The sequence below is a fragment of the Pundamilia nyererei genome, unplaced genomic scaffold (genome assembly GCF_000239375.1).
Source record: "Pundamilia nyererei isolate P.nyererei 1_Seehausen unplaced genomic scaffold, PunNye1.0 scaffold00018, whole genome shotgun sequence".
Taxonomy (NCBI): Eukaryota; Metazoa; Chordata; class Actinopteri; order Cichliformes; family Cichlidae; genus Pundamilia; species Pundamilia nyererei.
This window is the reverse complement of record NW_005187419.1, coordinates 2,880,354-2,907,601: the sequence shown is the minus strand read 5'-3', so window position 1 is coordinate 2,907,601 and position 27,248 is coordinate 2,880,354. Positions and strand designations below refer to the sequence as shown.

The 27,248-nt window shown below is 41.3% G+C and overlaps 3 protein-coding genes across 5 annotated transcripts in view; all 3 read right to left on the bottom strand.

Moving 5' to 3' along the window:
* Positions 1–1,631: 1,631 nt before the first annotated feature.
* eftud2 (elongation factor Tu GTP binding domain containing 2) lies at positions 1,632–16,156 on the bottom strand. 2 transcript variants are annotated; one of them, XM_005726140.2, is made up of 28 exons: positions 16,004–16,156; positions 15,229–15,344; positions 14,969–15,131; positions 14,303–14,381; positions 14,075–14,150; positions 13,792–13,857; positions 13,673–13,708; positions 13,423–13,513; positions 13,212–13,294; positions 12,925–13,091; positions 12,458–12,582; positions 11,769–11,832; positions 11,588–11,678; positions 11,313–11,448; positions 10,935–11,062; positions 10,497–10,690; positions 10,300–10,411; positions 10,064–10,204; positions 9,759–9,860; positions 9,341–9,423; positions 8,968–9,054; positions 6,561–6,687; positions 5,245–5,332; positions 4,941–5,059; positions 4,529–4,623; positions 4,259–4,412; positions 2,109–2,216; positions 1,632–2,006 (listed from the first exon to the last, which is right to left on the bottom strand). In XM_005726140.2, the coding sequence occupies exons 2-28, from the start codon at positions 15,331–15,333 to the stop codon at positions 1,911–1,913; spliced, it is 2,916 nt and encodes a 971-aa protein (XP_005726197.1). In that variant the 5' UTR covers positions 15,334–15,344; positions 16,004–16,156; the 3' UTR covers positions 1,632–1,910. The 2 variants fall into 2 exon arrangements, with proteins under 2 accessions (XP_005726197.1, XP_005726198.1); XM_005726141.1 differs by having other exon boundaries at positions 16,104–16,128.
* An 842-nt stretch (positions 16,157–16,998) lies between these two features.
* On the bottom strand, positions 16,999–19,647 carry phospho1 (phosphoethanolamine/phosphocholine phosphatase 1). 2 transcript variants are annotated; one of them, XM_013909042.1, is made up of 3 exons: positions 19,478–19,647; positions 19,051–19,124; positions 16,999–18,720 (listed from the first exon to the last, which is right to left on the bottom strand). In XM_013909042.1, the coding sequence occupies exon 3, from the start codon at positions 18,605–18,607 to the stop codon at positions 17,753–17,755; it is 855 nt and encodes a 284-aa protein (XP_013764496.1). In that variant the 5' UTR covers positions 18,608–18,720; positions 19,051–19,124; positions 19,478–19,647; the 3' UTR covers positions 16,999–17,752. The 2 variants fall into 2 exon arrangements, with proteins under 2 accessions (XP_013764496.1, XP_005726196.1); XM_005726139.1 differs by having other exon boundaries at positions 16,999–18,558.
* A 1,647-nt stretch (positions 19,648–21,294) lies between these two features.
* The window catches only part of znf652 (zinc finger protein 652), a 17,817-nt gene continuing 11,863 nt past the window's right edge, over positions 21,295–27,248 (bottom strand). Inside the window, exons 5-6 of the mRNA XM_005726138.2 lie at positions 27,020–27,164; positions 21,295–25,133 (exon numbers count right to left, since the gene is read on the bottom strand). Of these exons, the coding sequence (XP_005726195.1) occupies positions 24,511–25,133; positions 27,020–27,164 (768 nt within the window). The 3' untranslated portion in view covers positions 21,295–24,510. The remainder of the gene's footprint in view (positions 25,134–27,019; positions 27,165–27,248) is intronic.

The window sequence follows — 27,248 nt, the reverse complement described above, 5'->3', positions numbered from 1 at the left end:
GTTCTTGTTCACAAATATCCAATTCCTTTCAATTCTCCTTCCCTGAAGCATTTGTAAAGGGCAGAGAAACCCCCACCCCACCCCTGCTATCTACCCACATTTGCCAAAAATAAATAAATACACAAAAATCACTTGTCACCCTGAACAGGATTGACATTCAGTCCAAATGTCAAATGTAGCTTGCCATTTTCAACTCTTCCTATTCCAGGGCTAACCTTCCCAATCTCCATCACCTCCGGGACTGTTTGAGGGATTGTCAGTGGTGAGTGATGAAGGGCCGAGCTGTTCAGACACTGCTGTGCTCCGAAGGTGTGACAAGATACGCCAACCAATGTGTCCTGAAGTGAAGTTAAAAGCTGCTCTTTAGAGTGATAATGTACTCAGTATATAGGTTTTGTGTTCAAATGCTTACACCCTACAGGCTTGAAAGTTTCATCTTTCACCAAGAGCAGTGGCTGTGGTCAGTTTGAAATCAAGTTTCACAGCAGATGGTGCCTCTCAAACTGCTCCTGCAGCATTATCCACTTCTCTGCTGCTGATTTGGCTGGAGGATCACTCATTGTGTAACTTTAAACTGCTCAAAAAGACGGTCTCCTAAATGCTGAGTTGCAGGCAATTCTTCATGCTTTTATTGGATTTTTCAGAAGGAGTTATTTGGGATACTGCACCACCAAACTTTTGGAAAACAATTCCCATACAAAACCCCCCCAAAAATATCAAACCTGCATTTAAGTAATGCTATACTCTGTAAGTTACATAAACTGACTTCTGGTGATCCCATCAGTTGAGAAGGCAGTTTGTATTGTTTGCCAAATTTTATCCTGCCTATAGATGAGCTCTTAATATACTTGGGCAACTGAAAACTCATAACCAAGGCCTTTAGAAACTATTATATATGGATTTATGAAGCATCCTTAAAAACCCAATCACATCATTAAAGTGGATTTTATATGACAGCATTATATAAGTTATTGACACCTTTAAAAAAAATCCTGGCATTGTTCATTTTACATTCTTAGCTCCTTCCTGTTAAATTTGAATTCACACAACTTCACAGCTACAGAAAAGTTACACAGCGGGCCAATTTTATTTCACTGTAAATGTACTGCTGATTAGCCTGACACAAATTTGGATAACCCCACCCCTTCGTCTAATTACCTGAAATTACCTGAGCCACTCCACATTCTCTACACACCATTGAAACTACATCCATAGGAAGAAGTCATTTGTTGGGTTGTGTCACTTCCAGGCCTTTTAAGTTTACAGCACACACTCAAGATGAAGGAAGACCAAACATTTAATCCAATGACATCTGTCTCCTTTGATATGCTCCATCATTCCTTTGTTCCCCCTTTTATTTGGTCATGTGACCCTAACCTTTGCTTCCTTCCTGGCTGCCTCAAATCATCCCACAACCTATCAGTCACTGCCCACACTGAGTTCCAGACAGACACGCACCGCTCACTCAAGCCATCAGCAAAAAGTCCAACTAAGCAACATTTTCACCCACAGACACAAACACTGAAGATTCCCATCCAGGTGTTTCAAATCCAATACACCCATACGTCGCCTTTGAAATGTAAAATTATGTTAAAAGATTGCAGCACTAGAAAGAACCAGACATCTCAACCTCTGACTTACAAACTTTTATTCAGACATACGCCAGATCGAACACCAAATGTCTCTTTTTCCTCTACAAAAACAATGACAGTTTGTACATATAAAAAATAAAAATACAGAGATTGATGAAGCAACAAACTTCTGCGATGTTTGACAACTACAGCTGCTCTGCAATGGGTAAGGTGTAGCAACATTATACCCCATAACTTCTAAAACAAGCAGGATTTTCTGTTCATTGAGCAGCAGAGGTCTTGGTGGTGTTGCTGGAGTTTGCAGTGAATGCTGCGATCTCACATGGGATAGTTGAGCACCACGTCTTGTTTGGCCAGCTCCAACAACATAGGGTCGTCGAAGAACTTGCTGATGCTCACATCCTCGCTCAGGCCCTTCGGAGAACCCAAAAAAAAATTAGATATCATAAAGAAAATAAGACAATTTACAAGCACATTTTATAGAAGTATCGATGAACAAGTGGTGAAAAGGCTCACTTTGCGTCTTCGGGTCTTGATCATGAACTCTCTGGCTAGATGGGGGGCAGGCTGAGGCTCGAGGGGCCTGATCACAATGCTCTTATCTAGAGGGTCACCGGGCACAATCTGAAAGACAAACACGATCGTCATGGTGAAAAATAAAGAGAGAAAGAGCAAATGGCAGCTGTGACTGGTCAACATGGCAATTCTTCCCCTTTTTACTCAACTGTGCACGATCTGTGAAATAATCTGACAACACAAAGCACATCAAACTCAGAGCATTAACAAGCTGAGTGGGCATTTCATTAAATATCTGATTCAGTTGCAAGTCTGTCCCTTTGTTACTGAGTCAGGGGTGCGTCCATCAACATGATGGAAAGCGCAACGTGAAAGTGCTGTCACTCTTTTCGTCTGTGACCGACATGGCATCAGCGTCTTGTTAACAAGTTGAGTCAGAAGAAATTAGTTTGAAGGTTTTTAAACAATTTATTAAATCCACTAACTCATTGGATAACCTTTGAAAGTTTTTAGTGAGATGTGATACAGTTCCTAAATCCAGGAGGAAGAGGAAAGCTTGAATCTGAAGTAAGTAGTGTGAGGCAAGTAACTAAGACTTTCTCAGCCTCGAGGAGAGATTAAAAGTAGAGGAAAAGGGGAAAAATATCATCAATAGCATGGCTGAAGCCTAATCAACAGATGGATGGGAGCCTCGAACAAGAATAAGTCAGCAGCGCACTGATAGCATGCCAATACTGGCACTACATGATCAAACTAATGAGGGAGGCACAATATAGCCTCTTGAGTTAAATGTGGCAAACAGCATAGCTCAATGTGCTATATTCTTATTATCTGGGACAGCTGAATCTATATGTGCTGGCAGGACTAGTCAGCAGTGAACATTCATACTGTTGATTGTATCGGTTACAGAAAGAGAGGCTGCCTTTTGAAGAGTCATTAAAGGATAGGTGGTCATGGTGATTGGTACTTCATCTTGGAAGTCTGCTGGGGGGGGAAAAATCCTTGTTTTTTTGAGGGAGGGTTTCTCCAAACACTCTACAACTGAGCTAGGTGGAAATAATTCATCACACTGGTTCACATAATTGCAAAATATCAAAATATTTCTGCTGCAGTTTTAAAAATGAAAATAAAATCAGGAATCTTCCCAGGGGAAATCTGAGTTGGTAACTGCCCTAAAACATGAAGGGTAATTTATATTCTCAGGGAAAAAAACTACACACAATACTTTGGAACCTAACAAGTTGACTGAAATAAGTTACGAGGGAGGAAAAAAAACCCTGTGTGCATTTGTCATCAGTGGGTTTCATTTATTTTTCATGTCCCAAAGGATCAGTGTACCTATAATACATCTTTTTACAGTATTTCAACAAGCTTATGAATAAATAATTCATGCCTAGCTTCTTGTCACACTTTCATTTTCACCTCAAGAGGATAAAACAAAACTTAGGAGTATAAAAATACTTAATATTTCCATCCAGGATAATCCTTTTTTCTTTCAGATTAATTTCAGAGCAGCAAAGTATTAATCTACACTAAGTAGAGTTAATTTTCCCTGACACAGCTCTGCAGAGTGCAGACACAAACACATGTCAGACATGTGCAGAAAGATACCCGGACAGCCACGTTATACTTAAAACGTAATGACTCAACACTCCCCTCTACTCCACATCAAAAGCGTTTTAACCAGAGTGGCAGACATGTGCACGACGTGGGTCACTCTGCTGCACAAGCTGCCATAATTTTATGTGGTGTCAGAGTTTGTCCGTGCAAGTAAGTGCATGGGTTTCAGCAGACAAACCAAAAATCACGCTGTCATTTAGTGAATATTCACTATGAAATTCACAAATTAACCGTATCTTTGGGGTGGTTTTTTTTGTCTCTTTTGATAAAATCTTATTCCGCTCCTCAGGTGCAAGCAGGTGAGGGTTGGCCATTATTTCATTCTCAATGAATCTAAGCTTTTTCTTTACTTGTATTAAAGTACAGCGCATACCAAACTCCATGTGTAAGTCTGACACCTCTAGACGTCTCCAAAGCTCCTTGAATGTCTGCGTTTTCTTAGCATTTCCACCTGGATTTTCACTGATGTTGTTACTGACTTTACTGAACAAACATGAGCTGGAAAGCAAGTTAATGTCTTTAAATCTTACCTGCCAGTGGTGGAACACAGACAGAGCAAAGGCCTGACCCTGTGTGTGCGTGCGAAGGTCTGTCTCAAAGCCGAACGAGTCGATGGCTGGGATGAAAGCCTTAATTGTGTAGAGCGGAGAGCCTGGAATTGGTGCATCCTGGGTGACGTGACCCCTGATTAATGACAAACACGACACCAATAATTAAAAAGCAGAAGGAATTTGTATTTACTAATATTTGCACTGCTTTGCACTAAACCCTACATTGATATATAATGAAAACAGACAAACCTCCTTCGAGCCAGCACTGTGTAAACTGCAGACACACAATCAGCTGGAGCCTGAACCTCTACAAAGTAATATGGCTCCATCAACCTCGGAGTGGCCTGAGACATAAGGGACAGTACACATTAAAGCAAGGACAAACGCCTGGAGAAAAAAAAATTTAAAATACGGCAATGGCATGTACAGCTGACTGACAGATTTATGAAAACAGCAGCACACAAGCCAAAGAAGATGAGGAAAGAAGCCAACATCATGAAAGAGAAATGTTATCACACTGCAATTAAAAAGACCGCACATCAGCAAAGATCCATACTCTAATCAAGGTAATGGAACATTAAAGAAAGTGCAGGTGAAAGGAAAAACTGGAGAAGCTAATGGCAGATGAGAAGAATGGGGATCGGGGGAAGAATGAGCTCACCATGAGGAAAGCAGAGTACACCACTCTCCTTGCTGTTGGGATGACCTGACCTCCTCCTCTGTGGAGAGGCTCCTGAGCTATGACCGCGTCCAGGATCTTGAACTTGACATTTCTGATGGCTGAAGGCAGCAAAACACACGATTATGGTTAAATAACACTGATGAGGAAAGGCACATTTTGACAGAGTACAGTTTCTACAAGGTTAGGAGGAAATTCCAGCATCAGATGCAATCCAAACAAAACAAAGATTTTCTCCATAGAAGCAGCGTGTTTCAGTGGTGCGGGGATCAAAGAGAGAACTTACGTTCGTCACACAGAGGTCCTTCCCTGGTGCCCCACTGGAAGCCTTGCACAATACTGTCTTTGACTGAACCAAGCAGTGCTTTGTCCACCTGTAGGTGAAACACAAGTTGATGGAGGATTGGCTAAAACTTTGACAGTTCAATATCCTTGTATGATTTGACGGGTAGAAACTAAGCACAGCTAGCCAAGAGTGGATGTTCTAAACGTTTGTTTCTTTGAAATGTATTTTTTTGATCTTATATAATAAAAATTAAAATGAATCATCGATAACTAAACTACTGTCACAAATTTCATATAACGGCATAGTTTAAGGCAGGGATCTCAAACTCCAGTCCTCGAGGGCCAGTGTCCTGAAAGTTTTCCATGTGTCCCTGTTGCAACACACCTGAATAAATTAGTAGGTCATTCAGAGAGAACAAAACTTGACTGCATGCTTAAGTGGCAACCCCAAACCCTACTCAAGTCAATTTAAGTAAATGTAAGTGTTTGGAAAAATGTACTTCCAAAAGTTCTTTTATTGCACCGTGTTCATTCACTCATGAGCTGCTGTGACATGAATCAAATGGCTGAATTGCCACCTCAGCATGCAGTCAAGTTCTATAGAGTCTTGCTAATAACCTGCTAACTGTATTCAGGTGAGTTGCAACAGGGACACATGGAAAAGTTTTCAGGACAGCGGCTCTCGAGAACTGGAGTTTGAGACCCCTGGTTTAAGAGCACTGCCAACAAGTTCTGATTGGTTCAGTTTGTCGGTCTCTAAGCTACTCAAAAAACTGTGCTCATTTGCATGATTTTCTTTTAAACCAGATGTGGACCTTGGACCAGTTTAGAAGTGATTGAAATTCCCGATTGGAATCGAGCAAAAACGAGACCATGTGTCTCATATACAGAAATGTTCATTTGAAAAGTGAAGAAATAGTGTCATCACCTTGAAGTATCACAAACTAATTCAGATCCAGATGTTCATATGAATATGGGGGATTTTGAGATTTGGTGCAAGTATGCTCCTCTGGGTTTCTATTGTTAATGCATGAATTTCGGCAAGACTGAAAAAAGTCAAACTGCCAAATACTCACAGGGCTTCAGCTTTTGACAATGACAAATTATTTTGCATAAAAACAATTTGAATTTTGTGCTTTAAAAAAAACCCATTTTCTGTTATGTGTTTGAATGCTTTTTTAAACTGTCAAAGAGTTTTGTTTTGTTTTGAAGAGTCTGTGCTCAAGTAGGAAAAAGCGTCTAACATTAAATCTTTGCATAGACAAACAGGCGCACACACTGTTGTGACTGAGCTGCATGGCTGAATTAAAACCTCACCTCAGAAGGCAGTGTGTCGTCTACAAGAATGTTTGGTCCTGTAGTGTCTGGTCCGAAGGCCCAAATAGATCTGGCAGCCAGCAAATCCCAGTCGTACTTGGTCTGGAAAAACTCTCCCAGCTTCTTCCTGTCATGAGAAAAGAACAGAGCCCAGTTGAAAAGAGGGCTGCACCACTGTGCCACTGTGTAACATTAAAGATATTGGCTCGCTGGGGGGTAAAGGGGTTAATGGGAGAGGAAGAGTATCCCATGCTGGCTCTGCTGGGTACCAATGAGCTCAGACATGTACTGACTGGAAGCCTCTCTCGAGCACCATACACACTCATGCATGTAATCATGTCAGAGAGAGGAGGAAATTCATCCATGCTTTTAGTGAATGATTCAATTACTGTAAGTGACTTGATCAATATAGCATGGAGGATTTTAAAAAAAATGAAGACATACATTCATAATGCACAGACGTTTGTTCTTCCTATTGCCTTAATATTAAAATGCAGAAAGTTGTTTATATACACTTTAAATAGATATATTGGTGACAGTAGCTGCTTTTGTATTTCACATTTCCTTCACCCAATAGTCTTGAATACCAGTAATACATTTTAAAGAAAAAGAAACATAAGAGGCAATTAAGATGTGACTAAAATATAGACTTTCATTGACCGTTGAGGTTTTTTTGTTAATACAGTGTCCCTTCGTTTGTGCAAGCGCTAGAAAAATCGACAAACCAATAGAACCAACTGTAAAATGTTTGTCCAAATTTTAAATGCATGGATTATTTTTAATACCTTAATGTAAAATACCAGCATTGATTGTATAAAGTCTGGCACAAAAAAATAGTTCTCTCTCTTGAGATGCTTTTCCTGGCCTTGTGCTTTTAGTTTTGGCTTCAGTAATCTAAATAAATAGATAGATAAATAAATGAAAAATCATACTGTCTAAATATAAAAACGGGACAGCGCAATGCTGGAGAAGATGTGGATCAGAAGAGGCACATCATTATTATATCTTTTGGGACTGCCCTAACTTAAAAAATTACTGGCTGGGAATTCATAAAACTGTGTGTGAGGTTTTTAAGATAAATTTGTAAATTTGTACTTTGGCTTGGTTGCTGGCTCGGTCCGGGGAGGGGACACAAAGCTCTTACAAGCGCTATTAGTGGCCAGCAAAAAACCAATAACCAGAAAGTGGTTAAATCCAACTCCGCCAACACTTGAGGAGTGGTTTAATGTGTTTTTTGAAATATTTGAAATGGAAAAATTGACATTCTTTTTAAAAATTCGAAAAGACAAATTCTACAAAATATGGAATAAATGGATTAGCTTTGTGTCCCCCATCCGGCCTGAATCTAGGTAAGACCAGCCCTGAATTGGTGTATCTCCCATGTATCGTACAATGTCAGGTTGACCCTCAACTTCATAATATGTACCTAATGTATTCTTTGTAAATAAGTTAAACATGCTGCATTATATATACACTGTCAAGCCACCGAGTTCATTTCTTCGCTATCTGAATGTAAAACAAAAGGACTAACAAAAAGTCTTTTCTTTTTTTTTCCTCTCTCTTTTTTTTGGGGGGGGTGGGGGGGACTAAATAATAGCAATGCACCTTATTGTAACAAGTCCTTTTTTTCCCCTTCAATAAAAATATATATACAAAAAACAAAAACAAAATCATACTCGGCCGTATTGAGGTCAGGTGACCGAGTTAGCCATCTAAGAACATGTGCATGTCTTTTACCTTAAAAAGCTGCTCCAATGCGTTTTTCTGCATCTTTTCTTGTAATGTTCAAATCAGTTTTGCAGCATTTAACTGAATGTGAGCAGAAACTATAGTTCTATAACTTAAAAACACATCTTGCTACTTCTTGCTGCAGTCACAAAATCAGTAGCAATCGGTGACCCAGTGCCTCTGGATGCCATGCATTCCGCTAACATAACACTGCCTTCACTTCACTGATAGATAATGTGGTATTGTTTGGATCATGAACCCTTTCTTTCCTTCCTTTTTCATTCTATGTGCCCACCATTCAGGCATGAGTTCATTTTACTTTCATTTATAAATAAAAAACCCAAACCATTAATCAACTGGGCATTTCTTTCCTTTTTAGGTCTTTTCTGGAAAATCTAAATTTGATCCGTTTCTGTTTCTTGAGTGTTGCCAGCAGTTTCCATGTTGTAAACTATTTCGATTTGTGAAGCGCCGCTTGACTGTAGACTTTTACAATAAGATAAATGAAAATAAAATATTGGTCAGGATGGTGCTGAAATATTGAGTATTTTATAACCCTGGTTTCATATTAGAAGGAAAAGGAAGAAATCAACACGTCTAAAATAAAAAAGTAAATTACATAATTTTAGGTCATTCTATCTTCTATACGTGTGAGGATAAGAGTAATGTCTTCACCTACCTGTTCCAAGATATCTGCACTACTTCATTCTCGATGTCCTCGGCCAGCCCCTTCTCCAAGGGCTCGGCAATCATGGTGATCTTATTCCTGTCAATCATATCATACATCTATCAATCACTAATTATGGGTTGGAGAGACACTCAGCTCAAGGGAAAGACTGACTGAAACACTCTGAACAGTGCACATATTTAACTTCTCAACATCAAACACTACAAACTGCAAAACAGCATGCATTAGATTTGAAACTTTAAAGCTTAAAAAGAAAATTATTTTAGAGCCGGGTGCTCTAAATTATATTAATAATCTATCCCAGACTGCCCTCATGCTGTTGTTTGTTTGGATAAGATCTAAAAATATTACCCTCGACACGTACTTTTTATTAGGCGTCTCAGCAAAGCACTTCAGGGACGATGTCTCCACAACCGTTTCACAGAAAGTCACAACAGGGTCGGCAACCTGAGGGGGACGAGGAGCGAAATTACAAATAGAAAGCAATGTTTCATTTTTCTACCAAAAAAGTAAATAAAAACCACAAAATAAAAAACTTCTTCAAAAACATCAAAGCACATCTGGGTTGGCAGCGGAGTAGATAACACACCGTTTCCTCCCCTTTAACAGACTAACATTCCAGCTACAGCCTAATAACTTTCAGGGAAATTGCAGCAAAAACTAAATCTCATCATTTAAATTTTCTTACTAATTCTCGTGGTCCCTAAAGTTGTCATTACGAGACGTGAAATAAATGCCACAAGTTGTACATCATTAGTAAAGCAATGCGGAGGAAAAATTACTTTAATGTCGATTTCAGAGTACATCTTCCTCAAGTCGTGCATGACGCAGTCCAAGTAAAGCTCTCCTGTCCCCAGGATGACATGCTCTCCAGACTCCTCCACCTGAAAGACAAACACACCAGTCAATTCATTTAATTGTTGTTTAGATTACAGTCTGGAGCAGTGACACTTCCAATGTTTTTCCTTTCAAAGGTAAAACTACACTGAAATCTTTTAAAACATACTGACTTCAAAATAACAGGCTCAGGCTGTTATTTAAAAAAAAAGAAAAGAAGAAAACTATTGAAATATGTGTGATGTCATACCTTTGTGGTGAGAGAAGGATAGCTCTTGTTAACCTTCCTCAGTCCGTCGAGCATTTTGGGCAGCTCTGATGGATTCACTGGCTCCACTGCGATCTTGATGACTGATGCTGTGTTGAACTTCAACGGCCTAAAAATCTGAGCCTAAAAGGCAGAGTTAAAAAAAACATGAGAATCTGGATTTGACTCTTTTTTTATTTTTCTAAGACGTTGGGCATATTTTTCTGCCGATCTCCCACCTCTTCGTTCCCTCTGGGCTCTGTGATTGTGGCGGTCTTGACGATCGGCTGGTCACAGCCCTCAATGAGAACCCAGTTGCCGGCGGGCACTCGATTCACTTCAATCTGATACCTAAAAATAGTGGGATGAACTGAAATTTTAATAACCAATCCCTGATTTGCGACAAAACAAAAGAATTCAAGCTTTAAAAGTATACCTGGCCACAGAAATCCAGAGACGCCCCACAGTGCAGACCTGAGAGTCCTCCTCATCTTCAAGTGTGTAGTTCTCTCCCAAGACCTTGACGGGCTGACCTGCCTGAATGGTCCCACTCAGCACCCGACCGAAAGCATGGAACTGAACGCCATCCTCTGTACTGTACATCTTAGTGGTGTGGCACATCAGAGGACCCTGAGGACGACAGACATGAGAACATAAGAGGAATGATGAAGAAGTGGAAAGTTTTAACCACTGGAACATAACTTTTAGTGAAGGTATCAATTAACAATTTGTGTTTTTCGAGCAATTCAAGGAGCCCTTTGACTTTTTTTGCATCAGACCTGAAAGAATTCCACTGGAAGGAGACTGCCACCTTTAGTAATTAACTGCTGCATCTTCTCAGCACACAACAAACCTGACCTTCCATTAAACTTACATCAGGATCACACTCTGCCATGACTTCCCCCAAGTCTGAGTCAAGACCTCCGGTGTAGTTGTGCTCGATCTTGTTCCTAGCACCCTCTTGTGGTGAAGGAATGTGTTGCACGCACATGTCTACAAAGCCTGCAAGAAAAGCGCCAAGATTTCAATATTTGATGTACTGGAGATATGAGACTCAGATTTTCTAAAGAATGACCATTAATCTACAGATTACAGCTAAAAAATACAGACAAGCTAATAGTCTATAGTATTATTACTACTTTATTGATTACGCAGCCAAGCCTGTATAGTATTTTAAGTTGAAAAAAGAAAGAAAGAAATAATAATATACATATATAAAAAAAACAAAATAAATAAATAAATCGTGCAATACCAGTGAACTCTCCAAAGAAGCGATTACAGACGAGCCTCAGCAAGGGTCTAATGTTCAGCTTCAGCTCCTCCTTAGTCAGGTGGATACCAAGCTCATCCAAAACTCGAGGGAGAGACGTGTCCACATCCCCAACCACCTAGGCACAAAGAGGATTTAGGTAAGGATTACACACACAGCTTTGCGAGTTCATCCCACCCTTCCTGCAGCCAGAATGTACCGAGCTACCTGGTTGTGCATATGTTAAAAAAATAAATAAGACGTTAAATGCATCGAACCTGTGAGAGGATCTTGTAGAGAGGCTCCAGAACAAATTCCACAAAGCTGCGCTGGGAGTTACTACTGGGAGCTTTTTTCGTGAACTTGCGACTGAATTAGGAAGAGGAGAAAACTGCTGTAGTAGTAATAATAGTAATGGTGTATTAAGAGCGTAGTTACGTATCCACATTAGCTACTCACGTTTTGGGATTGAAATAAATATCTCCCCAGAGCCTCTTGGCAAACTCATTATAGTTGATGTCACCTACAAACAGAGAGAGAAAGGGTAAGAGGATACTGTGCAGTGTATGAAATAAAGTCATGGCTTTTTGTAGGGCTGATCACATGAAAGTCGAAGCTTTGAAGCCCCCCAGACTGAACTAAGATTCTTCAGTTCTGACATTTGTTTTTCAGGCTTCCTGAACCATTTTAAAAATCAAAATCACGTGTGTTAAGATTATTTTTCAAGACAGAAAAATATCAAAACGATATATTATACATCAGCTTTCAGCAAAAGCCATAAGCACTTGTTAGATTTACAACCTAAAAGCCCCCTAACTTCAGAGTATTTTGTAATCTTATGGTTTTAGCTTATCGAATGTACTTTAGAAACCAGAAATTATTTAATTCATCAACCATGCTATGTAAACAAAAAAGGTTCATTTAACAAAACATAAACAACACATAAAAACTGAAATAGATAAACTGTATAAGGATGCCATGTTTCTTATGCATTTACATGTTTTAAATGAATTAAATTGGGTCAAAATAGCAGAAATACACAAGGTTCATTATTCAGACAAAGCTTTATGGTTAAAAACAGCAATATATTAATACTGCTGTAGTGAAGCACTGATTTCACTACTTTATAAGCCCAAAAGTCATCTCACCATAGGTATCTGAGTAGATCTTTGCAAAGGACCCCAGGGTGAAACAGATGCTGTACTGAGAGCTGGCAAAGCAGACATTTCCAAGGAGAGGAGACACCACCAAGTTCTCATCTGTAGAATATGTGCTGAGAGGGAAGAGAAATAGCCAATCAGCAACCAGTGTCACTGTGTGGTCAGTTCCAGATTAATGTGGCTTTCCTTTAAAAGAAATTCTTGCTGCAACCATGTTTACCGCCTGATAAAATAAAGAATCCTGCTATTGTCAGCAGCACAGTGCTGGCAAGCTTCACACTACCTCATACCACCAAGATATCATATTAGAAAATATTTAAACATAGTAACTTAACATACACCAAGACAATAATATTTATTATTAACAAATATTTTTATGGTAATTTCCTTTGGGGAAAAAAAAAAAATCACATAAAACCCTTCAGACACTGTTAGCGAGGGGTTCCCAGTATTACCTCAGCAAACCATTGACCTCATCTACAATGTGGCGAAGTTTATAATAAGCATCTGTGGGCGGCAGTTTGAGCTCCAGAATGAGACGATCAACCTTGTTGATGCAGATGGTGATCGCCATTCGCTCCTGAACTGCATGCTTGATGAGACGCTCTGTGTTCAGCATCACCTGGGCAGGGATACACAAATATCTGTGAGATCTATGGGCAGCTGAAGAACACACGTATAATGACATAAAAAGATATAGATGGTGTTGGTTTGGGAGAACCGCAAATAGGAGTTGACTCACTCCTTCTGCTGCATCTATGAAGAGGACAACGCCATCTGAGAGGCGGATGCTAGATGTGACCTCGTCAGAGAAATTCACGTGGCCTATGGGAGGACAAGCACAAAAGTAGACTTGTTAGTTTTTATGTTTTTTTGTCAGCAACTTTTAGCTCATTCTATAAAACCTCAAAATATGCATCTAACAACTAAAGGATCCAATGTGAATACAATACCTGGTGTATCCATTATATTGAAAAGGTAGGATTTTCCTCTGGAGTCAGGCAGGACCATTGTGACAGGGGTACTTTTGATGCCAACCCCTCTCTATAAAAACATGGATCAGGCAAAAGCAAGGAAAACATCAATACAGTCTTCTAAAGAAGATATTCAGGCTAAATAGACTCTGGATACTTATAAATATTGATAGAATTATTTAGTAATGAATGCTATGTAGCATTACAGCAGTTAAACCAAGCCACTCACCTCTTGTTCGGTAAAGAGGATGTCTGTGTACCGGAGCTGAAAAAGTAAAACAGCTGTTATTTACAGAATTTATGTATAACAGACTGCAAACATTTTGAATTATTGTACACAACACTCACATCCACATCATCTCTCTTCCTGATTTCTGGGTGTGTCTGCTCAATCAGGCAATCCACAAAACAGGTCTGAATGGAATAAACACATTCATTAGATTCCCGTGAGCCACAGATGGCTCTAAAGTGCAGCCATGTTATTAGCATATGCTCCAAAATGTTCCAAATCTGTTCAATTTTTCATCTTAGGAACATATGTTCGCTTGGCTACATGCTGGAGGAGGACCACGACTGGAAGAGCATATTTAAAGAAGCCTGAGCCCGGAGCAGGAATAAGGCAGACTCTAACCTTGCCGTGGTGAAGGTGACCGCAGAGGGTGACGTTACGAATCAGCTCTGGCCCGTCCATCAGATCTGCGAGAAATCTGGCGAGGGAGAAGAGGGTTAATGCTGCTTGCTAAAGACACACTGTAAATGCATGTAGATGGACTAATGTGTAAAGAATATTACACGAGATCAGTCTGTGAAACGCTGAATTGCATTTTCAGATGCAACGAAACACTTGAAAATTTCTTACTCCATATCGTAAACTGTGGCAGGCAACTCCTGTTCCATCAGGGTGAACTGCTTGTTCTTCACAGGCTTGATGATCGGCTCTGGAAGGAGTAAAAAGACAATATTGTGTACAGGATTATGAAAAGAAGCATTTTTAAGACTGCACTCCTTGACTATGTTTACAGTACAGAAAAATTCAGTCTACTGTTAAAATGTATCTGAAAATACAGAGAGGGAATCTGTGGTTTTTCAAAACATTTACATTTTTCTTTAATTTTGCCCAGTGTACTATTGCGCCTGTTTTCATCCATCTATGTTCTTCCACTTATGCTGCTTCCTAACAAACCCAAATTCACTGTTAAGTTCAGCTCGACCAAGATGACAAGACCTTCGGGGTTTCTCGTTAGTGACTACACATGTAAGCATGATTGGTCCTCATAAAGTTAAAGCCATGAGCATCTGTTACTTGACAGAAGTCTAAGCATTTTCCTATCATTTTTTTTTTATTCTTGACTAAATTAAAGCCCATTTTTAAAATAATGCCGACTTTACATAATGTTAGTCATGGTGCTGGTAATTTTCTGTTGAGAGAAGGCAAAAACCTCTTTTCTGTATGTAGAAACCTTGGATTTTGGTCAACAAGGGTTTTTTTTTTCCCCCATCTTTAGATCAATTTAAGCAGCCCTACCTGTAAGTGGTTGTGTATCTTCCTCCTGTACAATAGTTTCCACTTCAGGCCCATAGACCTCCTCTGCTGTAGGATAGTACTTCTTGTCCTCATGCAGGACCACCTCCATGCCAGGGACATCATCATCAGCATCCGCTGGCTCATCCTCGTCGTCTTCATCACCCTGCAAATTGTAAATACCACAAACTCATGTATACACTGCAAACACGAACTTCGGTACTACCTGGTAATTACTGCTGGTTCTTGAGTGTTAAGCATACCTCGTCGACGTCTCTGTCCTCTGCATCCAGGTCATCATCATCGTCGTCAGAGTCCAGCTCTGGACCGATGTAGTTCCCAAACTCGTCATACAAATCAGCCTCCATATCGCAGAGAACTAAATGAGGGGTTGATATATCAATGAGCAAGTGAATCTGGTGGCAAAGTTAATTTAATAAATACGATCCACTGTAGCATACAAAACGCATAACGTTTCAGCAGAAATATATATATATATATATGAGAGGGGAAAGGACGGGATATTTAAAATGTATAACGTATCTTATTGCTGTTTAAAGTTAGCCAAAACGCAACGTGTCACTGAGTCATCAATAACACATCAGTAACTTCTTCACTTTAATGTTTCACTGGAAAATGAAATGTACTTTTAATATAAGTTAGCTTTAGCTTGTTTTCTGTCTGCCAGTGGCGGTTAACATTCATGAGAAAGTATATGCCACTGTAAGTCACCGCTAAAGCGAATGCTAACGCTAACCGCTGCATAGCATGCAGGGTCGCAGTTCAGTTACTTTTATCAAGTTCACTCGAGTTTTCGGTCCACAGATAATCAGCACAGAAAATGCATCTTGACTAAGACGTTTCCGTTTGACATAAGCAGCTCTTCTATTACTGCACTAGCGATCCTAAGACGACCGTGCTAGCCGGCTAACAAGCACAGAAATGAATGGCTTGAAAGCGACGTTTGAGTTACGTTGTTGTTGTTCAGAGATTTTAGTTAAAGATAACTCAGTGCTGCATGCTGCTAAATACACGTACCTGTATCCTGTGGGAATAACTTAATTATCGATTTCGCGCAAACCGAGAGTTGTGTTTATAAGCAGAGGAGAAAATATTATTCAAAGAGCGCCATGCGCACCAGACGCTTCCGGTTTTCTTCTTCGGCTGTTTAATATGAAGGCGGTTAACAATGAATGTCAAAGCTCACTACTTCCCCCATTTGGGCTACAAAGCCACTACTGCACACGTTTTCAAAACGAAGGGTTCATTGCTAAATCGCTTCACCATCCACAAATGACACTTGCTGCAAAATAAAACGTGTGTACTCACAGAGCATTTATGTAATGATTTGTTTTTATTTTTTATATCTTCACTGACGTCCGTGTGCAATTGTTGCCCTCAGGTGATCCTCATATGTAACTACAACTTCCTCTATTTTTGGAGTTATTTTGATAACTGCTTTTAGAATATATTAGCCGAAAGACTCGGAAAATGTAAACGTTACCGTGTTGTAGACAAATCTTAATCGGTGACCTGAATGAAGACCTTAACAACATCGCGTATGCAGTTACACCCTTTAGCCACAAGAGGGCACTAGACAGCAATGAATATGCTCGTGAGGAGATGAAAGTAAAGACATATTGTAATATTTTTATACACTAAAAGTCAGGCATAAAGGATGAAAATACTTTTTTTTAAACAAATATCAACGTATAAGACGTCATTCTGGAAAAAAATTCATTGGTTTATTGGGTTTTAATGTAGCTTTCAGGTGTCATTTCAAGCCCGTTTTTAATTGCAGTCTCTTTCAAATGACTTTGTAATTGTTATGGCATGCAAATTGTGGGTGCGTGTGAGTTTGTGATGGGAGTTAAAGCAGTCTAAAAATTTCAGACGAGGGATATCCTAGCAGTTGTCAGCGTTGCAACAGAAAATGTGACACTATGTCCCGCCTTTATGAACGATATGGGGGGCGTTCGCTGCTGCTCGTGGATTCTGGCAATGTAATAAAAAGTGTACAGACACAGTTTCAGTCGATGGCTTTATTCCTGCTGGTGTTGATAGTTTCAGTAGGCGAAGCCTACACAATAAAGACAGACTGATAAACATAAACACACACTCTTGATACACGGTCATTCATACAGTTCTCAATTAGACAGAAGGTAGTGTCTGGGGAACGTAGAAAATACTGTTTGGTCAGTTTCAATGCCGTTTGCCATCACATGGCAGTGTAAGTCTGAATTTTATTTAATGGATTTAATGTTGCATATTCAAAAATGTGCAGTTTGTAATAAAACAGTTATAACTGCTATTCGGGAGCACTCAAGTCAGTTGGTCGATATATTTGTCATGTTATTTATAAGATTTTTATTGACTGCTGCAGTGATTCCTCACACCACTGACCCACTTTAACATTTACGATCACTCCATGTTCCACACTGAAGGATATTTAATCGGATGCTCTCAAACTTTATAGTTATACTGAAATATGCTTTAATAAGCTTATATCATTACATTTGATTCCCCACTTTGGGTAACAGCTGAGGTCTTGATGTCTAATGATTAAACCGGGTTTCTATTTCAGGGCTGGGGAACAAAAACGTGAGATTCTGGACTGAGGCACGTGTCGGTTGCCAGATAGACACAATGACCCTTGCAGATGGTACAAATATCTTATTGCCGTGCACAACAATTTCTGGGAATATTTTACCTGAGAATATGACTTAAAGTGTCAGCTGGCCCCTTGATTACCCCCCTCTGTGTTACACTCTCTAAGTGTGTGGCCCTTTAATCTGCCACCAGTTTCCGGAGCCGCTGCACCACATCCTCCGCGCTCACCCAAGGCACCGTGACAGCCTTGAACTCCCCTGGCTGGGCTTCGTGGGTCTCGGTGATCAGCCGGTGCATGGGGAAGTCCCTCCGCGGGAAGGCCACGTCGCGGGGACCGAGGGAGAGCGCGGGGCAGAAGTCATTAGCTCCGTCCCCGACGTAGAAGATTCTCTGGTACGGGCGGCCCCGCTCCTGCGTCCTGCGGGCCACGTAGTCCTTGACGATCACCTGCTTGCACATGTTGTCTGGGCACCGGGGGCAGTCGTGAGAGTGGAAGGGCCGCAGCACCAGCCGCCCGTCCTTGTTGAAGGTCGCGGGGTTGGAAAAGATCCGGTGGAACAGCTGGCGGGCCCCGACGCGCCGGAGCCAGCACTCTATGAAGTAAGTGTTGGCGTCGGACACCAGTATCACCTCAAAGTCCTTCGCGGGCCGGTTGCGGAGGAACTGGAAGAGGGTGAGCATGCCGGGTGTGGCCGGTATCTTCTCCATGACGCTGCGTATGTCGCTCTCGGTGACCCCCTGCTCCGCCAGGTAGGCCAGCACCCGCTGCATGTATTCGTTGTAGCGGCCGGGCTGATAAGTGTCCGTCAGCCACCCGGGGAGGTGCTGACCCGGGACGGCCTGCACGACCATGTCATCGCTGGTTTCATCCACGATGGTCTCGTCGAAGTCAAAGAAGATCAGGAAGCGCTTGTCAGGGGAGATGTGAGCTGGGTGGGAGGCCATGATCTCTGAGCGCCTGGGTCTCTGGGGTTCCTCCTCGCCTGGGGGATGGGGTGGGACATAACAGCAGTTGAAGATTGAATCCCCCATGATTTACTACGCCACAACTTTTAATATTGCCAAGTGGCATCAAATCTCCACCCCCGCTCTTCTGCTCTCCAGCATCCCACGCAATGGGCCGCGGTGAGATGGAGGTTGACCTTCTGGGAAACATCAATGCAATAAAGGAGGGTGTGGGGGTTTGGGTGGAGGCAAAGAAGTCAAATATAGATTTCATAGCAATACTATAATTTCAATGAAAAGGCACAAAAAAAACTATAAACATAATATAAAGCAGCCAACCAGCAACTGTGTCAGACAAGAGGCGGCAGCAAATTATGGATTTGTGGAGGGGGGGGGGGGTGTGTCAAGTAATGTGTAGAAGAGCAAAAACAAGGTAAGACTCACTTATGCAGCAAGCAAAGCGATAAGCTACAGATTATATATCCGGGCAGGTCAGCCCTATTCAACTTTTTCACAGGACGTGTGCTTACCTTGGATTTTCCCGGATGTCTACAGTGGATGTCCAGATCCAACCAGTTGACTTCAAACTGTAGCTGGTTTGTTCCTTTATGGGAAGAAAAATACAATGAATGCTGAATCAGTGGAAACGCAGTACGGGACAAACTTAAAAGGCAGACAAATGCCGAAAAAAGGTCAGAGAGCTCATAAAGCACACATAAAAAAAACAAAACAACTATTAATAGGGATTTTAGACTGTTCTTTAAATAATAATAATAATAAAAGCTTACTGATTAGTAAGAAAAGCCATGGCTACTTATCAAGCTGCTAATCTAGAAGGGTTTTGTTTTACATAACAGCAGCACAAACATCATGCAGTCAAGGCGATGTGCGCTGGATTGAGGTTTAAAATACTACTACTACTACTAATAATAATAATAATAATAACAGATGAGTCACCGGCTCTGGTTCCGATCCCCGGTGTCAGTCAGCTCCGATCCGGTCTCATAGAGGAGAGGTAGAGTTCCGCCGGTCGGCCGGTGGCTCGCGCACTTTTATGTGCCACTCAAACCCACCGGAGCCGCTCTGAACGTGACCGCGCCTCCGAGTCCGCCCATTTAATAGCAGCCTATTGCGCGCGTTCACGATATAAAAAGGTGGAGGGGGGAGGGGATTGTGGGAGTAGGGGGAGGGAGGAAGGAAGAAGAAAAACCCATCGAGAGTAAATAGTCCGTTCCTTGAATATAACCATAGAAGAAATGTGCGCCAGTCTCGTAAATGTAGCCCATTAGTATTTATACATGGCTCCAAACGTGGCATAGCCACATCCACACAATGGAGCATTTACCGAAAAAAACAGAAAAGTTGTGGAGAATAAGCACTTCTGGTAGCAGTGGGAGGTCAATGGGACAAGGTCAAGCTCTCAAGTTTTCCCATTTATATGTCTTTGTGTAATTCCAATTTGGAGTGGAGAATCAGGGATAACATCTGAATAACCCCATCTCATCTGAATTTGCTAAAGTAACTCAGCCACATTCACTTAAAACAGAACAGTTTTAATGCTCTCTCATGTTCTTACAAAGAGAACAAGCACCTTCCCTCATCCAGGATGATCTGGATTTCCGGCCAATAAGTACTCTGTTGCAAAGGCGGCACAGGGAACGGGGGCAAAGTACCACATGCGAGACATTTGTGAGGATGACTGGAACGAAATCATTTCACATCTGAGAGCAGTGTTGTGTTTTCGTTTATTAACTACAGGGAAACATTAGCATCGCAGCAAGGGAGTTTGTGTTGCCTGCTTGTTTCTCCACGAGACAGCAGTCTAGATAAAAACCCTGCAAGTATACTGATTAATGAACCGCACTGCAAGTTTCAGAGTGGTGCACACTTGCCTACAAAAACATGGCATGAAGCCCTCCTCTCTTTATCTGCCTGCTGACAGACGGAGGGGGGGCCTCCTCCCTCCTCAACACCGCAAGGCGTAATGACTAACAGCTGGGGAGGCCGACTATTTTGAAGCCCAAATGGGAATGGAGATGTACAGACGGTGTGTTATTATCTCCCCTGCTCATGGAGTGAGCCTTGGTACCTGACCACCCACTCACCAACAGTGAGTCACTCACACTTTTCTCTACCCATCAGCCCGCTCTGCTACCTTATAGGATTATGTGACTCATTGGTGCACCACTTAAAACCTCCTATGGTGATGGAGGATACACAGCATTTTAGGAGGTATTCTAGCAACAATAAATGCCTTAATGTGACATCAGTGGAGGTACACGCTGTTAATGCATGAATAAACCTGGCTGAGATGCAACAAGAGATATCCAAGAAGTCGATTTTAAACACTCTTGTAATCTATGTAAGTAGTTATATGGCCTCAAGGTGCATTTGCATATCTAAGAGGTACAATGTGGGTACTTGACTGTCAAGATCACTGCCCTCAAATACAATAAAGCCTGCTGTGATTTTAAAGTGAACAGGAAGTGCTCACAAAGAAGAGGATCTAAAACTTCTCTTGTCAAATAAATGCTCAGCAAAGCAAAGCTGTTGTTGAACCCTGAGGGTCATGTGTAGCCCGCAGCCATTGTTAGGTAACATGTTGTGCCAAGAACCCAGTGAACCTAAAAATAGTAGAGTAAGAGCCGCAGTGGCAGCAAGCTACACTTTTCAGGAAAGTAAGGTATGAAAGTTAAACAGACCTGCTGCATTTCATAACCATCTGCATCCAGCAAAGCAAAACAAACAAACTCAGATGTAATAATCATGGCTACTTGTTTTTACTTTTAAAGTTAGCAGTCAGTTAAATGTACATTATCAAAAAAGGCCCAACTTTTTTCCCCCCCCAACTTCTCCTCAATCCCCAGATAACATACAAAAAAAAAAGAAAAAAAAAAAGACGACAAACCAGGACATAAAGCTGCACATTTTGTACCAGATACAATAATAAAATACGCAATGCTACATTAAGTGGTTAAAAATACAAAGGGGAAAAGTATATTGATTTTTTAAAACATCTTTAAAGAATATACAATGTTATTTTTCCTTAACTACCCAAGAAATTTAGTAGAAAGTGCATTCTATATAACAAAGAAAGGAGGAGGAGAATCATTCTGCAAACCGAGAAAACAAGACATGACACAGAAAAGGGGGAAAACTCCATGAACTGATAAAAACAAAGAAGTGCGTGGAGGGGCTAGTGTAAAGTCGCCAAAGCAGGAGGAACATCCCTTTCACGTTAAAGGGAGCCCATACTGGAGAAAACAAAAAGTGTATTTCAATGATTTGATTTGAGCAGACACTGAAAGAAAATGTTCTTTATTTTGCCATGGTCCAATTCACACTACCCACCTCCACCTGGGATTCTCCTCCTTTCCTTGCCTAAAAAACATCCACTCAAAGTAATCACCTCCATCTCCGCCCTTTCCCGTGCAGCCACAACTGCTCTCTGTTCCACAATGCATTGTCAGTCCCACCCCTCCCTCCCTTCCCTGCGCCTCACCCACGCAGCAGTAAAGTGCAGAGAATACACACAAGTGAAAAGGCTTTTTTAAAAAAGAAAAAAAAAAGACAAAAATCCATACTGCAAAATGCTGAATCACAGCAGTGAACCAGAGGGGACAGGATGATAAGCAAATAATGCAGCAGTATTAAGACCCACAGAAATGGCAGGATAATTGCAGGTCTCAAATCCAAAAAGAGACTAAACAATGGAGCTTAACCACTTCAGACTGAACACCATTAGAATGACACAAAGAGGGTCGTGGTAGATTTACTGCTATTGTTCAGGTCAGGTATCCCAAAATAGGCGTACATTGGGGCACACTGTGTAAAAGCAGCTTTTGGTACAAGAGCACTGGGGACAATCAGACAGACACAGACTGCATGCACTCATACACACTTGCACACAGACACACTCTAAACACACGATCAGACTGGATGAAGGGGAAAACCAAGCAATCCAAAATTCATTCCAACGCAAGCCAACCTTTTTCTTCTTTTACACAAGTAACATTCACACTGTTGGCTATTACATTAATAAATGTAATTTCTTTAGCTGATTTGATCAAACATATGCTTATCTATACAAGAATTCCAAGTATTAGAAGTTGTATGACCACTGCTTCTTATCCTGTCATTTCCTATCATGTGCTAATAACAGTATATCTACATGACAGAAGCATTCATTAGCTTAAAACTGAGCAGAAGACATTAAAATTAAATAATAAAAAAAAACCCCAAACAAAAAAAACAAACAAAACAAAAAAAAAACAAAAAAAAAACATACATATGAGTTATCGGCCATCATTCTGCGTAGGCAACTTTCAGCAACTTTAGACATGCATTTGCCTGTGTGGATCAAAGTATGTCAGTACGATCAAAGTACAAAAGAAAATAAAAAAGTAACGCCACCCCACACCAAACCGTGGAATATAGGCTGAGAGGAATATGCATAATTTCCCATTAAGAACTTTGATGAGTAAAGGTCCCAGTTGTGTATACTGTGTGTGTGTGTCAATTGACCTTTAACATGATAACCCGTATCATCGACAGCAGCGAAGGGAGGTGGGATATATCCTGATGGGGCCACGTGGTTGGCCCCTCACAGTGGCAGTACTCGACAGTCATCCGTTATCTAAAAGCTTCTGTTGGCCAACAGTATTGAAAGCTGAGGCAGCACTGATTAAAGTAAATAAATCAGTGACCATGTGGTCTTTTGTGTGTATGCGTGTGCTTGAAAAAGTGTGAGGAGTGAGTGTGTGCGCGCCTAGGCAATGTCCTGCATAACTAGAGTTGTCTTGATCGCAAAATATCTAGTCAAACCTTGGATGCGCAGTAGAAAAGCTCAACTGGCAAGACATGTTCTGTATGACACAATACAATGTTATTATGTAGTTCATACTTCTGAAAATTAAGAAAAAAGCAAAAACAAAAGAAACATTTCATGTACTGGAATGGAAAGCACCATTTTATCATGTAATGAATCTCAGACCAAGTCCAGATTCAATTAACCACTTACAAAATCTTTTGACCAAATGTCCTTTTACAAAGTTCCTCCCCCCTTCCTTACTGTAACCTATGGCACTGCATCTTGCACAACTTCTGTTGCCCCTCTGACAGAAAGGCCAGGACTTGACCTTAAGACAGAGAAAGGCTCAGGTAGAACCAGTTACAACATTCATTAAACGTTTCTGTGGGGCCCCAAGGCTCTGCAGTACAACTAGGAGGACAGGTGCAGTATTGCTATGGGGAGGACCTGCACAGAAAGCTCAAGCCCTGACCAATGTGCAACCCTATGGTCAAGTTGACATAAGGAGAAATCAGTGACACTGATCTTTTGATCAGTGAAGCCCAGGTAATACATGAGACGACTTCCATCAGCAGCTTTTGATGAAAATAATGTACAGACTGAGAACTTGCACTAAAATTGTTTTCTGTAGAAGAAATTGTTGAAGAAAATATTTGTCAGTTGAGCAGGATATTAAAGTAGAGGTGTTACATGATGTGTACACTGAGGGTACATAAGTCTGTATCTTCAGAACACACAGGGGTGTGTAAAGTTTAGTTTGAGTTACATGAATCTGTTCGACAGGAGCACCTTTGCTTTATGTCCACACAGAAAGAGCTTCAACCACATTTTTCATGATCCATCTCATCCTTTTCTAATAGGAAAAAGATAAGTACTCATAACAGTTAGCACAACTGTGTAATGCATTGTGTTTTACTTGCACTATATACACAAATGTTTTAAACAAAAGCACGTAATTACAGTGCTGTTTATTGGACTCTGAGCACTTATAAAACACACATTTGATTTCAGTGCCTGAAGTCTCCTGTGTAGACACATACTGAGTAATGGTGCTGGTCACGCTACGCCTTCTCTGTAGACATGGCTTTGGGGGCCTTGAAACTAAAAAACTGAGGCAGGACTATGAGAAGACGTGGAACAAGGCGCGGTTTGGTGCTGGCCTACAGACCAGCAGCACAGTTCAGTGGTGCTGCGGGGCTCCGGGGCCCTTATCGGGAGGGGCCATGTGGTGCAGGTAGCTGCTGTCTTCGTGCCCACAGTGGTTTAGGGGCTCACTCTTAAAAAGAGCTGGAGGTGGGGGGAGGTGGGAGACAGGGGGCACTGCTAGGTGGTGGTGGGGGTGAGGTTGGGCATGTTGGGGTGTGCTTGAGAGGTGCTGCTGGGTTGATGAGGGGTGGGGATGATGGTGAGAGGGCGCTGAGTGGAGTGGCACATGGGAAAATGTGTGCCCCACAGTGCCTTGAGGAGGAATAGACCCTCCTGTTGGGTTGAGGCCCATGGTTGCTGAGGTGGTGGCCAGGGTGGCAGTTGAGGGCCCAGGGCCAGAGGTTGAGGAAGATGAGGAGAAGGTGTTGGAAAAGATCCGGACAGGCACAGGTGGGCCGCTAGTCTGCAGAACAACGGGGCTGGTGACCCGGAAACACTTCTCTTTGTGTGCTTTGAGCATGTTGGAGAAGCGGAAGCGTTGGCCGCACACCTCGCAGGGATAGGGCTTCTCGCCTGTGTGGGTGCGGCGGTGGCGTTTCATGTTGGGTCGGCTGGTGAAGCTCTTCCCACAGATCTCACAAATGAAAGGCTTCTCCCCTGCATAGATTCATAAAAAAACAACAACACTGAATGAGAAAAAAAAAAAAAAGAACAGTTTTTACCAATTAACAAGAAGAATGGAGCACAGGGGAAAAATGCATTACAATAAAATCATTCGGTGTCAAAAGTGAGGGTTAGAAAGTGTTAAATATTCAACTAAGTTAACTGTCCTCCCCCCTCCCCTTTAACCATTTCCCTCTGCAGAGAGCAACAGTTCTCTTTTAAATATGTAAATAAGTTTTTGCTGTCAACCCACCCACTCCGCAGGAAGCTATTACAATTCACACTTTGAGCAGAGGAGATGTGAAAGTGAACAACAGCAGCTCCGTTGGATTGTCGCTCTCATTAACCTCCCTCCATGGAGCCACTGAATGTGCCTGCTACCACCCACACAGCCATCTATTAACAGGCTGCTGAAGGGCTCTCTAAATGCCTTATTCTTGCATGTTATGTGTGAAGCTCCTCCACACTAAATGAATATCAAAAGGTGACAGTTAATGTGCTAGTCTTCTGTAACTGTTACCTTACATTCACTCATGAGAATTCACATGGAAAAAAAAAATCTGTATGCAGTGAACCAAACTTTGGGTGTTGAAAGTGTATGCTTCCTATTACAGAGCATGACTGGGTGTGTCTCCTCCTGGATGAGGTTAAATTGGTTGGTAGCAGCAGGGAGAGGAGAGGGTAGCATAATTACACATCACAAATAGAACTGTGAGAGCCTATGGAGTGCAGTGTGTCCACCCACGACAGGCACGGCTGGTGAAAAACAGTGAAGGACATACAAGCATCACTGCTTAGCAGTGGTCTTAGAAATAGCAATGCAGCAGAGACAGAAAATCAAAGGGGTGTAATACAGCATGTGTTTGGGTAGTCATTATAAGCCACAGGATATGCAAGGCTCCTCTTTGATGTGAACATCCCTCTCATTAAAAATTCTGGGCAAAGTCTCCTGCTCTTACCACTATAATGTTCCTGTTGGCAACTCCCCATCTGATTCTTTTTTTAGGATGAGTATGGTGACTGGGTGGCTGGTAAAGCAGGCCAATGAAGGATGGTAAATGCTTGATAAACTTTAGATTTATAAAGTAAAATAAATCTATAGTCATTTGAGACTTTTGTTATATTTCAATTAGAGTACAAAGTGCTGTAACCGTCAAGCAAAGGACAAAAAGATTTAGGAAACAACTGGTCTGTATGAAATGTAATTTTCCCCTCAACAGCTGGGCCAACTTGGTCTTTGTAATTTGCTTCTGCACGACTGCATTTAAATAGAAGCTGGGAGGAAACTATGCAAACATGGAAAACAAAAGGGCAAGACATTTGTCGACTAAAGTAGCAAGTATCTGCTGAGTAGTCATTTCTTTGTTTTAGTTGACTGCAAAAAAAGAAATGTAAATTAAAAAAAAGAAAAGAAAAAAAAGGGAGTTTTATTTTTATATAGACTACGATCAATGCCCAAAAAAAAATACTGTTTACAGATATCAGATCTGAGGGTTGTGTGTAACCAGTTAGTGACATTATTTACTGAAGAATCCACAGTGGAGACATTACATTATTTGAAACTGGAATCTCCTGCTGTGGAGAAACTACAACTAGGGTACTATATTTGAGTGCAGCCTCGTTCAGTTTCTACAAACAAAGTGATGAGTTTTCTATAAAGCTTCCTGATTTCATAGAAATGCCTCACCACTTAAAAAGGGCTCTGAAACTAGAATTGGTTTCCTGCATTTAAAAAGCAGGTTAATACTGACACTCATATTTTTGCAGAAAGTCCATAGGTTTCAGCCATATGGATTATCCCAAAGGACACTGGCCTGATTGGCATGTGTGATTTTCCCAGAACACTTATGGAACTTAAAAGACCCACACTTGTTTCTCACCTGTGTGTGTCTTCATGTGCTCATCAAAGTACTGTTTCATGTTGAAGTCTTTGCCACACCACTGGCACATGAACTGCTTGTGTCCGATGTGAATGCTCATGTGGGAGCGCAGCTGGTACTTGTACTGGAACCGTTCGTCACAGTTCTACAGCAGAAACAACAGATGCGTTCAGATAACATGTCCACACACACACACACACACACACACACACACACACACACACACACA